Raw genomic sequence first — 16,329 nt, 5'->3', positions numbered from 1 at the left:
ATCTGTTCATGAAGTTTCTCCTGACCTCAACTCTCCACAGAGTGCATTTTTTTAAAGGAGTCGGGGGACACAGTCATTTCTTAAAGTGGTGTTCACAAACATCTGCTGCTTACCTTGGCAGGTAAGAGAGTCCAAACACATCATTTACACTGCAATGAACCACAGTAAAGAATAATCACCTGATCGTAATTGCAATTATTTTGCATAAACGTTAGAATTACCTTAATTCCTGTTTATGAAAACAGGCAGATAAAACAGAAATGTCATATTTCATCACTATTTCCACATTGTTCTCCATGGTCTCCTGCTTGATCGGCGCTCGTTAATGACATCATCTGGTTGCACTTATTCTGCTGTGAGTGGAGAATTAAATTAAACTTTTGCACGAGCCGCTTAGCCTTTCGATGAGCATCTATTAGCATGAACATCATGGATCATTTAGTGGTGAAGGCAAACACCACAGAGCTGGCTGTGGGAGCAAGTTGGTGCTCATCCAAATGAGGAAGGAGAGCTGGATAATTTGGAGGGGATTCAACAAATATGCAGCAATAAGGTATCAGGAAAAAAAACCTTTAATACCACAAACATCAAATAATTAATCTGGATTATTTGTATGACAGTTAATGGTTTAGTAAAACTCAATGATTGTGGCGGAACAGTTTAAAAAGCAATCCTGAATCATGAGTCTGTGTGTGTGCGTGCGTGTGTGTGTGTGTGTGTGTGTGTGTGTGTGTGTCTGTATGTGTGTGTGTGTGTGAGCCAATCCCAACTTTAACAGCATCTTTGCTGCCACGTGCCGAACCCAAAGTGAGTCATAAAAATCAGTTGTTTCTGTGTAAATCTACTAAAAATAAAAAACAAACAAATAAACAAACAAACATTCAGATGCAACAGAAAACAAAACAATTTGCAGATCGGTACAGAAAAATTAATCATAAAGGGATAGTTCCCCACAACGCGATGCGCTGGCGATACATCCAGGGTGTCCCCTGCCTCTTGTCCGTGGCTACCTGGGATAGGCTCCAGCATTACCCGCGATGTGGAAAAGTGGGTGTAGATGAGACGCATACAGTCGTGTCATGTACAAAAAAATAGATGGATAGTTCCCAAAGGACACTAGAGCTGATTTCTAGAATTCAAAGGTCCTCTAGCTTTCTATCCGGCTGCTGATTGGTTCAAAAAATGTGCATGCTCCACTCTCTGAACAGTCCTGAAACACAGGAGTCTCTTCTCAAAGGCGGAGACTCCAAGCTCTGCCTCTTACCTGTGTTGCTCGGCGATCTCTGGCTGCCGCGCCGTGACCCCTCAGGCATGGTGCGATGATGTCACAGGAAATAGAAACCTGCAGAGAAAGACCGATGAGAGGACTCTGGTTAGTTTCTCCATCACCATATGTTTTGTTCTTGGGTTTTTTTTCTGTGAGTCACAACATAAAAGCTCAACGGTGACACAAAGAGACTAAACACAGCGAGAAGCAGGAGGCCGAAACCTTCACACGGCTTTGTTTGACAGCAGAGAAGGAGAGGAGGGCCATAAAGGAATTCTCTCTGGTGTAAAAAGAGTGAGGACATGTGTAATGTTTGGCAGGGAGACAAGAATGAGGTCTGCTAACGGCCTCCTACAAAGTCATTGATACAGTAACACGGTTTGACCCACTTAGGCCTCTGTACGCGGAGTGTTTCTGCAGCTGTCTGCTGGACGACAGAAATGTGGGTCGGGTGAGGAGGAGACGGCGGCTGAGAGAGGGGTGAGGGGCTTTAGGAGGGTGAGGAGCTGTTGGTAATATAAGCCAGATGCAGACATGTAAACGTGTCGCAGGTTGGATTCTGTGATGTTTGTGCAACACCTGCAAATCCTCCTCCAGGTTAAAAGGAAACTTCATTTAATTTTTTTTCCACTGAGACCAGTTGGCTTTGAGCTTAAAATTCTGTTCTGGACAAAGAAAAATTTTGGACTTGATGTGTGCTCCTATTGACAAACTTAAAACCCCACCGACTATGACTTCAACGGGAGACGTGGATCATGTGGTATAGCGGGAAGTAACAGGATTAGTTGGATTAAATTCAGTTCACAGGCCGATCCCCATCAGACCCAGTTTAGTCTAATGGTTCCTAAAACATCCCAAAAACAGAAGTGTGTCAAGACCGAGGTGGTCTGAGATGGACTTAAAGCCAGAGGACTGAATACAGCCAGAGGCCCACATGTGGCTCTGTGGCGTAATGGATAGCGCATTGGACTTCTAGCTGAGTACTAAGGAGGAGTTATTCAAAGGTTGTGGGTTCGAGTCCCACCAGAGTCGTTCTTTATCTTGGCAGAAGTTCACAAGGACCAGCTTCACATCTGCAGCTCAGAACCGGACCTAAGAAACTCACATCCACTGAAATGTATGGCAAATCTTTAGAGAAAGAAAAGCAGATTATCTCAGAGTGTTAAGAGTAAGTGAACAAAAATAAACCAAGTTTGCTTCAGTCTCGTTTGTGTGGTTCAGAAGGAGGAGGAGGAGGACATGGATCAGATCCAAAGATGTGGTTAACCAACACAGAGTTTACTGTCAGGTTAAACACACTGTACAGCCAGAGAAAACACAGCAGTGTGTGTCACCTACCGACTCCACAGCATCCCATTCAAACACACACACACACACACACACACAAACACACACACAGCAGCTGAGTCATGACACGTCAAATCCATCAAACCCAGTTCTCCTTTACCAGAACCAGGTTCTGCTGGAGGACGAAGGGTAAAAGGTCAGAGGTCACAGCTTCATGTCCATACAGATGACCTCTGCTGCTGCCTTTTAATGTTTACATTTTAATCAAATGTATAACCTGAGACTACATATAATTTAAATATTTTGAAACACAGAAGCATAACATTTGATTAAAATATAAAATCACACAAAGTAAAATAACAGTTTTTAAATGAAATGATTATACACAGATGGATGTCTATAATAAATAATAAAAGAAGTAATTTAAAAAATTTATGAGACACAATAGATATAAATACTTTTTTATTATGTGTAAAATAAAAAATGCATTATGATTACCAGCAGTAAAAAAGAGCTACGAAAGTGCGAAATAATAGAACACCAAATAAAAATCAGCTGGTTAATATTAACGGATTCAAAGGTTGACCTTTATGGAGTAAACACAGCTGCAGGAAGACAAAGAAGAGAACGTCCAAACAGAAAAGGTGTGATAAATAAAATAGCGAATCAGAGGTAGTGATGAGCCCGTCCTTTAATGTCCGTTGGTCTGTGGGGCTCGAAGAGTCCTACAATATCCCAAAACAACCACTATCAGAGTCTGTGTTTACATTTTTTCTTTGTCTTTGGGGTTCATGTTAAAATGAGATCATTGACCGAGAGGGCTGAGCCCTCAGCTTTGCCTCACAGGCAACAGGAAGCACAAATGACAAACTTCATCTTCATTCAACACAATGATCGGGGCTCTGTTACTATGTCGAGACAACTTGGTGAATGGAGGACAGGTTCCTCTGGTTCACTGCTTCAACCGACATCTCCTTAAAACCAACTTCATCTTGAAAATCCAAAGTATAACATCCACAGAACTGCAAATAATGTTCCCCACTGACACGTCTGTTAGGAAGTCCACTGGGTCACATGGTCACAGTATGTAGGCCAGAATCACTATGGGTGGTCTCTGTGTACACATACACACACACACACGAAAGCACCCACACACACACACACACACACACGCACGCACGCACGCACACACACACACACACACACACACACACACACTATTGTTGTCCTGCTGTCTCCATTGTGTTCCCGGCGTCAAACTGATACACACACACACACACACACACACACACACACACACACACACACACACACACACACACACACACACACACAGTGGTGGTACTTTGTCTGACAATTGAGCTCACAAGTCAATACATCCACAGACTGTAAATAATCTCATAATGATAATCGGTTATACTTCTAACAATGCACTTCCCATGAGCCACCAGGGGTGTATTAAACAAAAGACAGAAAGATTCAAGTTGTGACTGTTAAAACTATGTCTGCAGAAAAAAAGGAATAAAAAAATAAATTAAATGTATGGAAATTTTAGCGACTGGTTTTTGCTTTACAGCTTGAAAAAATTTGTCTCGACAAATTCTCACAAAATGAGCCAACAGAACACAAACACAGATGATGATGATGCAACTCCCTGTGATGATCGTCTGCTATCAAAAACTACAGGTAATGAGAACAACATCATTCATTATGAGAGAAGCACAGGCTGATCTCTGATGACCTCCAGCTGTTCAGATCACCACTCGTTCTGTCAAAGCAACAATGAGAAGATGAATTAAATGATAATTAGATATAATCTGACTCAATTGTTATAATTTTTGGTCCTCTGAGTGAAGAAATAATTTCCTTGTGTGTTTGAATATGCGTTGCTCAACAAGTCTGTTTATGGCTCATTTAAATTCTGAGTGTTTTTAAAAATTAGAATCATAAATCAGACTGGGGTAAGGGATGAGGGGACCCACAGGTATCATCTCCTTATGTAACACAGGAATGATGCACCTGAAACGTCTGCAAGGGAAACATGAAGCCTGAATTCATTGGAGAGGCTCTGATCTCTATCTGTTGGCACGCAGCTAAACGCGGGTGCCTCTCATCTGATTCGTCTGCTTGGTCGCTTCATAGTTTCCTCCCCTTCTGTTCGAAGGGTGGAAGCAGGACGGGAACATCTGTTGCAGGAGGGGTTCCTCTGGAATGTGACCTGACATATAATCTGATTACAAAAGACAGTTTGGCAGCAGGAGCATGATGAAATAAACAGGTCTGTTTGCTATATTTGATTTTCTCATGTTTCCAATTGGAGCTCACGATGTGCATTTTTGAAGAGGTGTGAAGTATGGATTTCGCAATCCACGAACCCCCCAAGGGAGACCTTGAAGGGGTTCCCAAACAAAAGCAGAACAATGTATTTCACAAGGACAGAATGTGATATTATTTCAGCCCTGGGTTTCATCACTATATCATAAACGTCTAAAAATAAAGCTCTTCTGAGATTGGAATCTGGGGGGGTGAATCGATGTCAGTTTGAAGATCCTGATACTAAACAGATCGAGGGCAACAGCTCTAGAAATATTGAAATTCCCCATAATGCAACAGCTAACAGACTCACTCCATAGGAGCAGCAGGACTCCCACAGACCAACAGTTAATATTAGCTGGCCAGTATGTTGATGGTTGCTAATAACCATTATCATGGTTGCTAATAACTACTAACATCCTAGCCAGCTAGGAAGTTAATGGGTAGATTTGGGGGATTTTTTAACTGGAGAAGGGAATCTTTTTCTAGTTTACTGTCTGTTTAATGATAAAAATGGAACTTAAAATGCAGAATAAGTCACCAGATATGATGTCATACAGGCGTAGTTTCAGATGGGAGCCTGTTCACAGATGTGGACAAGCTGTATTTACTCTGAAAACTTTAGTAAACCCAATTAAAATGAAGAAACTCAATGGAATACTAACTCAATATTCATTCACTTTAAATATCCGTAATTCGTAATGTGAATTATTTGTAAACCGTTACTACTAAATTTCAATCTATAATCTCCATTGGAGGTCATTTCAATGCCACTACTACCCTAAATACAAAAGTACTATTCTTTAAGACTTAGAAGAAACATTACAGGACATAAAAACAACACAAATACTGTGGTACTGTAATGTAACTTTTACATCTCTACCTCAACTGAATTAATTTTATCCTTGGGGGTATAGAGGCTAAGCCAAGCTTTATTCCACAGAGGTATTCCGTCACACTTACAAGAATGACGCGCTGATGTGCTTCCTTATGATGAAAAGTCCATGCGCCACTTTAAGTTTGCATACTCTGTTTTATTGTCATTAAGTTTCTCAGTTGAGTTCAGCTGTAAATGCTTCCAGGCAGAAACATGACCAAAAAACATGGTTCCTACATCATTTAGCTCCTACAAGGAAACAACCCCATCAATAATTTTAAATATATGAAAAAACAGGCAGGTTATGACAGAGTTTTTTTAATGCAGCCTATAGTCTTTATTGCTGGCTCTAACCTTCATCCTAAACCGAATTGTCAGCAGTTTCAATGTTTGTTCCTCATGCACATAAATACATTGTGTTTGTTTCCTGCTCAGAAGTTCACAGATCTTGAATAAAAGAAGGACAATATACTGTAGATTACACCTCAACAGGAAAGCAACATGAAGTTCAACATCAGAGCAAACCGTTCACTTAGTCTGATATTTCCTGAGTTATTTTGACATGTGAAATCTTAATTAATTCATTTTCTGAACCACTTCCTCTGCTTTCGCAGGTCATGGGATGTTGGAGCCTATCCCAGTGGTCTTATGAGGGGTGAGATGCTCTAGACATGTTGCCAGCGTGTCACAGAACCATGGACAATTTGGTACTGATCAGTTCTTCACCTAAACAGCAAGTTTTTGGAGGTGGAAGAAATCTGCAGAACCCGGAGAGCCCGCAAAAACCCATCCATGCATGGGAAGAACATTCAAACTCTGCACAGAACAGGAATCAAACCCCAACTGTCTTTCTGTGAGGCGACAGCATTACCCACTGCACCACTGTCTCTTATTTTTCTTCTGATGATTAAGGCCTTTGCTGCTCGGCAAACGTCTTATAGCAGTTTTCAATAAATCTTTATTAGTCAGGATGTCCACGACGGGCAGACGGAATCAGTGGAGAGACGCTAAATGACAGAACAGCAAGTTTTTATGGGATGACTGAGATGATGTAGGGGGCGGTGATTCATGATGGGAATGTACAGAGAGACAGCAGGAGGCGTCACACACACACACACACACACACACATACACACACACATACCTGAACCGACTGTAATCACACACACCTGGTTTAAACCATGAACAGGACAAACACATCATAGCATCGTTGGTGCGTAAACCCACGTCTACAAATAAAACCCAGACCATAAAAGTAATTTACTGTAAGTACTTCTTTATCCTCCGGGTCCCAGAGGTCAGCAGTTCAGTTTTCGAAAAGACGCCTCAAATAACTACTTCAGAAGAAGTGGTAACAACTGCAGGGGCACACAATGGAGCATACTCCTCCACCAAGGCCTGACATTCACTGTAAATCAGACCCTAAACCCAATTCCAATAAAACGTCAAAATGGATCAGGGTTCCCACACTGTTAAAAAACACAACAATAAAGTCACAAAAATGTCATTATTTTCTCATCGGTCTGCAATAAGATGCCTCTCCTCACTGTAAAGTAGACCTTTGTATCTCTTGTTCAACAAAATACTGTATTTCATTATGGTAGTTTAATTTTGGGCAACTGAAGACATGTTTCAGTTAACTTCTGATTTTTGTTCAGCTCAGATCTGCTGTGTGGATGATCCAATTCCAGCAACCTGCATTTCTCTCTAATGTGAATGCAAAAGAAACTGACTGTCCTCATTCATGTCACATGACCATGAATGGTCTATTGATCTGATGTAGGAGTAAAAATGAATAAGACTCAATTCTAATTTGAAAATATTGGATTTTTTCCCACAATGCCTTGAAAAAATTTCACATTAAGGCAAGAATACCAGCCTGGAAGTGAACATGGCCATTGATTGTTCGAGTTTAAACCTGTTTAGAGTTGCCAAATACTGACTCTGGGGGTACTTAAACACAGAACCATTGGATCAATACACCAGCCCATCTTCATCCAGTATCCTTTGCTCAACCCATTGGACCATAAATGCTACTGCAAACCCTAAAATAAACTGAACAACCTGTCTCTCTGTGGTTAAGTACATGTGCACATGTGCACTCTGTGGTTAAGTACATGTGCACTCACACACACACACACACACACACACACACACGTGTGTGTGTGTGTGTGTGTGTGTTTTGTTTATTTCCCTCACTCCCTCTCTGAGGTTGGAAACACTGTGAATTCATCTGCAGCCACACACAGCCTCTGTCCAACCTCAGGCTAAATTGTTAGACTAATTATTATAAACAAGACACACAGGTCGCCGAGGGAACGATCCTCCCACATCCCATAATTATACTACTTTGCCTCAATATTAAAATTGCTTCCAAATACTTGAGATGGTTGGGGTGTGTTTGATTTCTGTCAAATCAGCGGTGCTTTGGAAAAGTTGTTCAGATGTAACAGTGGAGTAGTTCAGGTCTGCTTGAAGACTGTTTGGACTCGTTTGCGTACCAAAATAATGTCCATATCTTCAACGCGACCACAAGATGGTAGTGAAGGGTTAAAAGTTCAAATTGTGACAAAAATCCAACAACTCAGAAGTTCTTTTTTGTTCCTAAAAATCCCTGGAGAGACTTGAACTCAGAATTTCTCCTTGAGTCCTTTACTAGAAGTCCAACCAACTACCATCGTAGTCAGTTGCACTATGATGGTAGTGGTCACTTCTAAACGCTGACAATGGTATTAAAATGTTGGCATCATTGGTATTAAACTGATGACATCATTATATCATCAGTGCTTAAATGCTGATCTCATTGGTATTACATTTTTAAAATATGAACATTTTGTTTTATGATTGAGTGCATTTTAACCTATTTGTTATTTATTATAGTTATTTACATTAGTCATGGGACCACTTAAAGTACAAACACACACACATATTAGACATCAATAACAAACCAGGTTGACCCAGTTCAGACCCGAATAAGTGTGTTTTTAGTGAGATCGATGCTCAAAAGGACTTAGCTGCCATCAGCCTGCCAAAACACACACACAATTATAATCCCATTAGTGCTTTTCTTCGGCAGAAATTTAAGGGTATTATTGGCACTCAGAGATGCAGTCATCCATGATTCAACCGTCAAACATACATGCGGTAAGCCAAGACACACACAAACACCCCTGAGTGAAGTGTGATTAGTCGCTTCATGTCTGAGAATCCACTGCTGAGAAGAGATTTTAAGTCTCTCCGTGACAGCTCTGGCCTCTACGTGGACATACTGTAAATAAAACTCATCTCTCTTGTCCCAGCCTTTTGGAAGACCCTAAACACACCGCCACATCTATCATTTGCTGTCATTGAGAAGTATCTCTATAAAACACAGATGTGTTCAAGTGACTCTGTCTGCTGCCATAATGCCTTCACTGACATCCAACTGACAATGCAAACTGAAACAGTCCTAGGAAATGGCCTAATGCTGCCTAAATTAAGCCAAAATCTTGTTTTTGGAGAGCAGAACCACACAGCTTCTGATTTCCTACCTGATATTTCAGAACAAAATGTTTCAATTAAAGTCTGATGTTTTGTTACACTTAACAAATCCCATGAAAAGATGAACCACATGTTCGTCCTTTCTCAAATCCTGGCCATGGCTTTCCACTCCAAGTCCGAGGGTTGAGACTGAAGACATGGTCTTTAAAATAGAAATATTTAGTTTCATGTTTAACAAGCATGAAATACTCAGGATCCCCCGCCACGGGTGGACTGAAGAAAGACAGACAGCATCTGACCACGTACCAGGAATCTGAAGCCAATTCATCGACACACAAATGTTGTGAAGAGAGGACAGTCACGTCATATGTTCTGTCATCCAACACAGTAGCCACATGTTCAGAATCAATCTGCTGCAAGTGACGCCTGACTATGGTGGGCCTTGAACCAACAACCTTTGGACCTCTTTTCCTTCATTATCGAGACATCAAACGCACAATCCATTGTGCCACGGAGACACTGCTGCCACCACACCCAATGTCTAAATACTGCATGAATTTTGAGTCATTTGATTGGAATAGAACTAATATTTATAACCCATATGGAGAGTGTGGGTTTGGTTCCCACTCACATCCCTTTGCTATTCATCCATCCCGTCTTCTCAGTTCCTGCCACGTCTTTGGCTGTCAAATCTAAACAGAGGCAAAAAAAACTGCCCAAATATACACAACAAGAAAATCTTGTTAACTCAGATGGCGGGTCTGTTTTCAACCTGGTTAGTTGTTTGTTTGTAAGCAGGTTTACATTAAAAAACTGCTTGAAGTGTTTCCAAGAAACAGTGGAAAGATGTGTCATGAGCCAGAAAAGAATATTATGGAGCAGACCTGCATGAACAGACAGATCCAGAAATATTTTATAGCTTTCCGTAATTCTGCATTTTCGTTTTCCCCAACCCTACATAAAGATCTCTTTAATTCATGGAGGGGTGCATCCAGTGAAGTATGCACTCTACTGTGCAACACTCTAGTTGTCTGCATGACTTATGATCAGTCGTTCTGGACCTCTCTGTCTCTCGCTGACATTCCACATATTTCTGTGTGGCCAGTTTGTTTTTAAAAGACGCTTGAAAGATGAGACAAGGAGAACAAACAGGCTAAGAGGGATCAGATGCATGTTATCACCCTCAGTCTCTCCTTAGGACTCCAAACATCAGTGCCAGCCCTGCAGAGTGATGATATTTACGGGCTGAAAATGAGAAAATGAAGATGCTGAAAGCTAGCGAGGGGTTTGAAACTGATGACTGAGCACGTCTAGGTTTGCCTCTCGGTTTCCGATGTAGACGGACTAGTGTGAAAAGTTGTCATAGTACCCCCTACAGGTTTCAATGCACATTACAGCCTCCAGAAGAGACCGGGTGCCCTGTGTTCTCTTAGGTAAGCACTAACCTTACCTAAGAGAAACTGCTCAGGACCAGTTAATCCTGGTCCTGTTCTGTGGAGCAGGACCAGGATTAACTGACACAGATCATACTGTCTGGAGCTCTGACAGATTTAACCATGTTAATTACCTCATACGTACAAGCAGAAGAACCCTAAAAACACAAAAATCCATGAGTTAAAATGTTCAGAGACTTTAGTCTGAACGACACTGAAATGCAAAGATTAGGGCTTTTATTGTGAGACAATTCAACCTTCTCATCTTCTCTTTTTTCTCTATAATTTGTCACAATTAAAGTCATATCATTACTACTAACTCATCAGTGCGGCTCTGATTATTCATGTTTCTCAATGCTTTTGTCTAAACCGCATACTATAAACCACAGTCTTTCTTTCATTCTATACAGGAACATATTGACCTTAATAACCTAAAATAGACCTATAACTATAGTACAGTACATAAAAAGCTACAAACATGGCGATGCATAGAAATAACCAATGTTGTTTCAAATGGACAATAATTTAAGACTTTTATTATGAAAACCTCAACCTTTCATTCCTTTTTATATTTTATGTTATTATTCAGATTTTTGATTATAATAAATAATTACAAATTATTTTGTCTTAATGTAAAGGTGTGGCCACTGTGAACCTTACCATATGCTCTTAAGTGAAATAATGATGACATTAATATAAAATAAGCCCACACCTATACAGCTACAGGTGTCTATGAACCAAACATGAGGCTGAGGCCGCAGGAGGCTTTTACTGTGAAACTTTCTTGTTCGAGAATAGGAATTTCTGATGGCAGGCATAACTTTATTTTTAATCTTTATTTGTATAAACTTTGTTTGTACACGTTTACATATATTTTTAAAAAGTGTGTATTATGACTTGGTCAGATATGCATTGAAACCTTTCTCCCCTATTCTACTTCTATCATGCGTAAAGTTACCGGATTGACCGTAAGGTTGATTAAGATGTGACCGTACCTCGGTGCCGGTGGGGATGCGGGACATGTATGTCTCTGGGCGTCTTTCTGCGGTGTTCCTGCTGGTTTATCCGGACGCATTGGACAAAGTTTCTTCAACGAGCTCCCCCAGTCTCTCTAATACTACCCCCAGTCCTCCGTTCATCCACTAACACACTTGGGAAACGTTTTACGCACTAAATGAAAAAAGAAAGTCAAAATCCATCCGACATCTGTCCGGTAACGTAATCTCAGCATCCGCCTAGAAAGTTTCGAAAAGAAGAATAAAACGTTTAATCTGACATGTTGGAGGGCTAAGAAGCTCTATGTCCCGGTGAAAGATGTGATCCGGTGGTTTGGAGACGAGCTCCGGGCGGCGAAGAGTCGGCTGCAGTTGAGGAGGAGGGAGGGATGGAGGGAGGGAGAGGGAGGTCCGAAAGCCATCAAAAAGAGAGAGAGAGGGAACGATAGAGAGAGAGGGGGGGGGGTGGACGCTTTCTAAGAAGCAGATTCACTCCGGATGTTTGTTTCAAGGTGAAAGTCTTAATTTCACTTGGATCCGTCCCAGAACAAAGAGACCTCCACCTCCACCATCACCAACACCTCCGCCATCCGTGTGTGTGTGTGTGTGTGTGTCTCAGGTGTGACTGATGACGTCATCCGATGCTCTGCGTTCAGGTGAGCTAACTCTCCCGGAGCCAAGTCGTTTGTCAATGACGTTCACTTCTGAGCCATGACGTTAAGAAATGGAAACATGGCCGATGACGTCATTTAAAGTGTTTCTGTTGGAATTCAACTTCACTGGTACAAAATTTGAACCGGATTAACCACACGTAGTCCGGCTCCCTGCCGTCAATTATCGATGATTTACAGTAGTTATTGCTGATTTACGGTAGCTAGCTTACCTCCAATTGTGCCCCACAAATCGTCACACTGCCCACGGGTGGGGCCAAAGCACTGGTAACGGGTTTTTTTTCCCCACGCCCACGAAATGACATACAAGATCAAGGTTTCACCTTTTATCGACCGTAAAAGACGACTAGCTGACAGGTTTCTGCTCCGTCTGTCGTAAACAGTTTTCTACTTCTACCGAAAAAGTGTTCAAATAATCTTTATTGATATTTTGTCACGGCTGCATTTCGCCTAGAGGGCGCGCGTGAGCCTCAAGTGGACGTACCTGCTGCTGCTGGTGACGAAGTGTTGCATCACCTCCACTGCTCCCAGTGAAGACGATCCAGTTCATGCAGGGCTGGTTTCAGCCTCGGCCTTACTAACTGTTCGGACACTTGCAGACAGAATCGGTGTTGCTGTCGTTAGCATAAATGTTAAGCAAATTTCGTTGAGAACAGTGAAAAAAGTTACATCCAATATTGTTATGGATTTAATTATGAAATACATGATGATGGTGATGATGATGATGATGATGATGATGATGATGATGATGATGATGATGATTATAGTTCTTGTGTTTGAAATACAATGCAGTGTTGCCTGCAAATGTGCTAATATTAGCAGTAGTGCTAGTTTGAGGCATGCTTATTATCTGATGCATGTGGACCAGACAAATTACATTAGCTGCGGCTGCTTCTTTTAGATATTTAGTATTTGACTAGGTGTTGCTCAGGTGAGATGCAACATCCTGGTCTGATTGGACATCATTATAGATATGTTATTATTATTATTATTATTATTATTATTATTGTTGTTGTTGTTGTTGTTGTTGTTGTTGTTATTGTTATTGTTAATTATTGTTATTATTATTGTTATTACTATTATGATGATGATAATAACAAAGGGATTCACATGTTGAAATTGGCTTCTGTGAGTTGTTATTTACAGCTGTGATGCTCTTACATGTCTCATTTAGAAGAGGCTCTTGAATGATATTTAATTTGTGTTCATCCCCAAACGAAGTTTCGTTGTGAGAAATGTTCAGATTCACCTGTAGTTTGACTTTACAACCAGACCATTACACACACACACACACAAACACACACACACACACACACACACACACACACACACACACACACACACACACACACACACACACACACACACACACACACACACAAAGATAAGACCAATAAAAAGACACATTCTTAACTCCATCTGTTCCATCTAAGCAACCAGTTTACCAGTCTGGACCAGTCAAAGCTCTATACTGGACAAACACAACTTGAAATAAACACACACACACACATACACACACACACACACACACACAAACACACACACACACACACACACACACAGAGTGAAGGAATGCATACACAAACAGAAGCAGATGTAACAAAGTGTGAACAGTAAAAAATAAACACACACACACACACACACACACACACACACACACACAGAGGGTAAACAGTGGTGGTGAGTTGGCACCGTTCCTGAATGTTATTCCAAACTCAGACATTCCTCGACTCACTTTCCTCCCGACAATTACTTTCCAAACTCTGTGTGTGTGTGTGTGTGTGTGTGTGTGTTTGTGTGTGCGCGCGCACACGTGTGTGCGTATATGTATATGTATATATATATGTATATGTACATGTATATGTACATGTACATGTACATGTATATGTATATATGTGTTCAATATGCCAAACCTTCCACCAACAATCAAAATAAAATGCTTTCATATATAATTTTAAAATGTTTCTTGAGGAAAAAATATGTTTCTGAAAGTATTTAATTTTTGATCAATTTACCATGAATGAATGGATTATCCACAGATAGTAATCAATACATTATTTGACTTGTCTATTTTCAGGCGCTCACTTTGTATAAATATCTGGTTTAACAATAAGCCTGAACCAAAATAAAACTCATAGCTTTCTAACCATAATTTAAGATTACTGGATTGGTAACAGCAAAGCATTTATATTTGGTGGATGTGGGGTTTTATTTGGCACTAACTTGAAGATACTGTTCTCCTAAACAGGCTTGATTTATTTCATCAGGATGAATTATACTGCTAGAAACTAAACGTTGAAAACCAAAGTGCATTCTGACTTTCGATGGAAATCCGTTCAGTTTTTTCTGCCAAGTCCTGAAAGTCCAACAGATCCTGGTAAAAACATCAACTGTCTTAAACTTCATGTTCTACTGCAGGTTAAGTTTGGACAGGCATACCTAATAAAGTGGACTCTAAGAATGTAAACATATTTAAAAATTTTAAAAAATATATAACTTACTGCTATGTTTTACTAAATGAATTGAACACTGACAAGTAGAAACTAAATTGTTTAGCAGCCATATGCAGGGAGCTACAGATTCACCTTGTCATGAGATTTTCCTCGTCTCTTGTGCTTCCTGTCGCTGGATCAGCTATCAGCCTCACATGAAGTCATATTGATATTCCATCTCTAATAACTGACCACATTTCCACTGCTAATGACACGGCGGCTGCCATCTTGGCTCTGTTTTCCGTCTCGTTACGATAAACTGGAGGCGCCCAAATCTCCAGACCCGCGTGTGTGTGTGTGTGTGTGTGTGTGTCTGTGTGTCAGTAGGCATGCGTTCATGTGTGGTTAACAGAAGAATAAACACATGGAAAGGTTAGAGGTCATCAGCTGGAGGAAAATATGTGTGTACAACAGAGTGCTTTAAGGCAGGAAGAAGAGAAATTGTTAAAAGCTGCAGGTGGCTTTTTAAAAGATGGAGGTGATAATGGGAGGCAAGAGGTTTACAGTAAAGACACTCCTGTAAAATGCATTTTATGCTTGACAAAGCAGCATCAGTGAGGATGTTTGTGTACACAACAACAAGAGAAGGGTGCAGGAGAACAGTTACAAAGCGAGGTGGGCAGCTGGTGGTGTTTTCTGTTCTTGGTTTAGGACCACATGTTCATCAGTCTATGGTGTCAGCTCACTGCGAGTCAGCACTTCTCTGCGGTAAATTGTCAGGGTGCCCCCTCCAGGCTGGGTGGAGTTATTGATGAGCAAGATTCAGCATTTTGAGGTGAATATCAAATAAAGAGCTCCTAAGTTACCAGTCAGTTTCAACCCTCAACTATCGGTATGAACTCTGGTGAGCAAAGGTAAAATAAGGTTACAAGAGGTCGAAATTAGCTCCTTCCGTAAGATGTCTGGGATTCCACTGCAGAGGAAGGACAAGGTTGGACATCTGTCGATCAAGACAGATCTTTGTTCCCCCAGGAGTCAAGGGGAACAAATGCTGGTGACTGTTGACTCTGGTTTTCCTGATGCAGAATGACGATGAATCGGAGCAGACTGGACAGTTCACACATTTTATTTTCTATTTTTTGCAACAAAAATTTACCAACTGGTTCCTCTGGACTAGCATTGTGAAACGAACTATGTGGCTTGTCAATTTAAATCTCAAAATAAGCTTTATTGGTGTCAGCGTTGAGGTCACATTGCTGCACCAGTTAAATTACATATTATTGAGTAAAAGGAGCGTTTGGTGTCCCTCTGTAGTGTCAGCCGAAGCTATGATTTGTTAGCTTTTCTTAAGTCGCCCTGGAGCATACCAACCCTCTGCACATTACAGATGTCCTATTGCTCAGGGGATTATTAACATCCTGTTGTTTCCTCTCTGCAGGTTTTTGGAAGGACTCAGCTGCCTCGTAGTCACCAATGAAGCAGCAGATTTTGTTCATTAAATCAGAATTATGCTCAGACAGTTTCATAGCCTTTAATTAGCTGTAGAGAGGAGATACTTTCCAACTCTGCTGGTG

At 40.9% G+C, this 16,329-nt stretch overlaps 1 protein-coding gene and 1 non-coding gene across 3 annotated transcripts in view; one reads left to right on the top strand and one right to left on the bottom strand.

The window, feature by feature from the left end:
- The window catches only part of plekhg2 (pleckstrin homology domain containing, family G (with RhoGef domain) member 2), a 61,411-nt gene extending 49,403 nt beyond the window's left edge, over nt 1-12,008 (bottom strand). For both annotated transcript variants that reach the window (XM_068317112.1, XM_068317114.1), the window contains exons 1-2: nt 11,653-12,008; nt 1,265-1,342 (exon numbers count right to left, since the gene is read on the bottom strand). In XM_068317112.1, coding sequence (XP_068173213.1) covers nt 1,265-1,313 — 49 coding nt within the window. In that variant the 5' untranslated portion in view covers nt 1,314-1,342; nt 11,653-12,008. The remainder of the gene's footprint in view (nt 1-1,264; nt 1,343-11,652) is intronic.
- Nucleotides 2,206-2,299, top strand: trnar-ucu (transfer RNA arginine (anticodon UCU)). Its single transcript has 2 exons — nt 2,206-2,242; nt 2,264-2,299. It is a non-coding gene; the product is annotated as a tRNA-Arg (tRNA).
- Nucleotides 12,009-16,329: the final 4,321 nt, after the last annotated feature.

The sequence above is a fragment of the Antennarius striatus genome, chromosome 6, assembly GCF_040054535.1.
Source record: "Antennarius striatus isolate MH-2024 chromosome 6, ASM4005453v1, whole genome shotgun sequence".
Taxonomy (NCBI): domain Eukaryota; kingdom Metazoa; phylum Chordata; class Actinopteri; order Lophiiformes; family Antennariidae; genus Antennarius; species Antennarius striatus.
The sequence above is the reverse complement of the archived record's forward strand: the minus strand, read 5'-3'. Positions and strand labels throughout refer to the sequence as shown.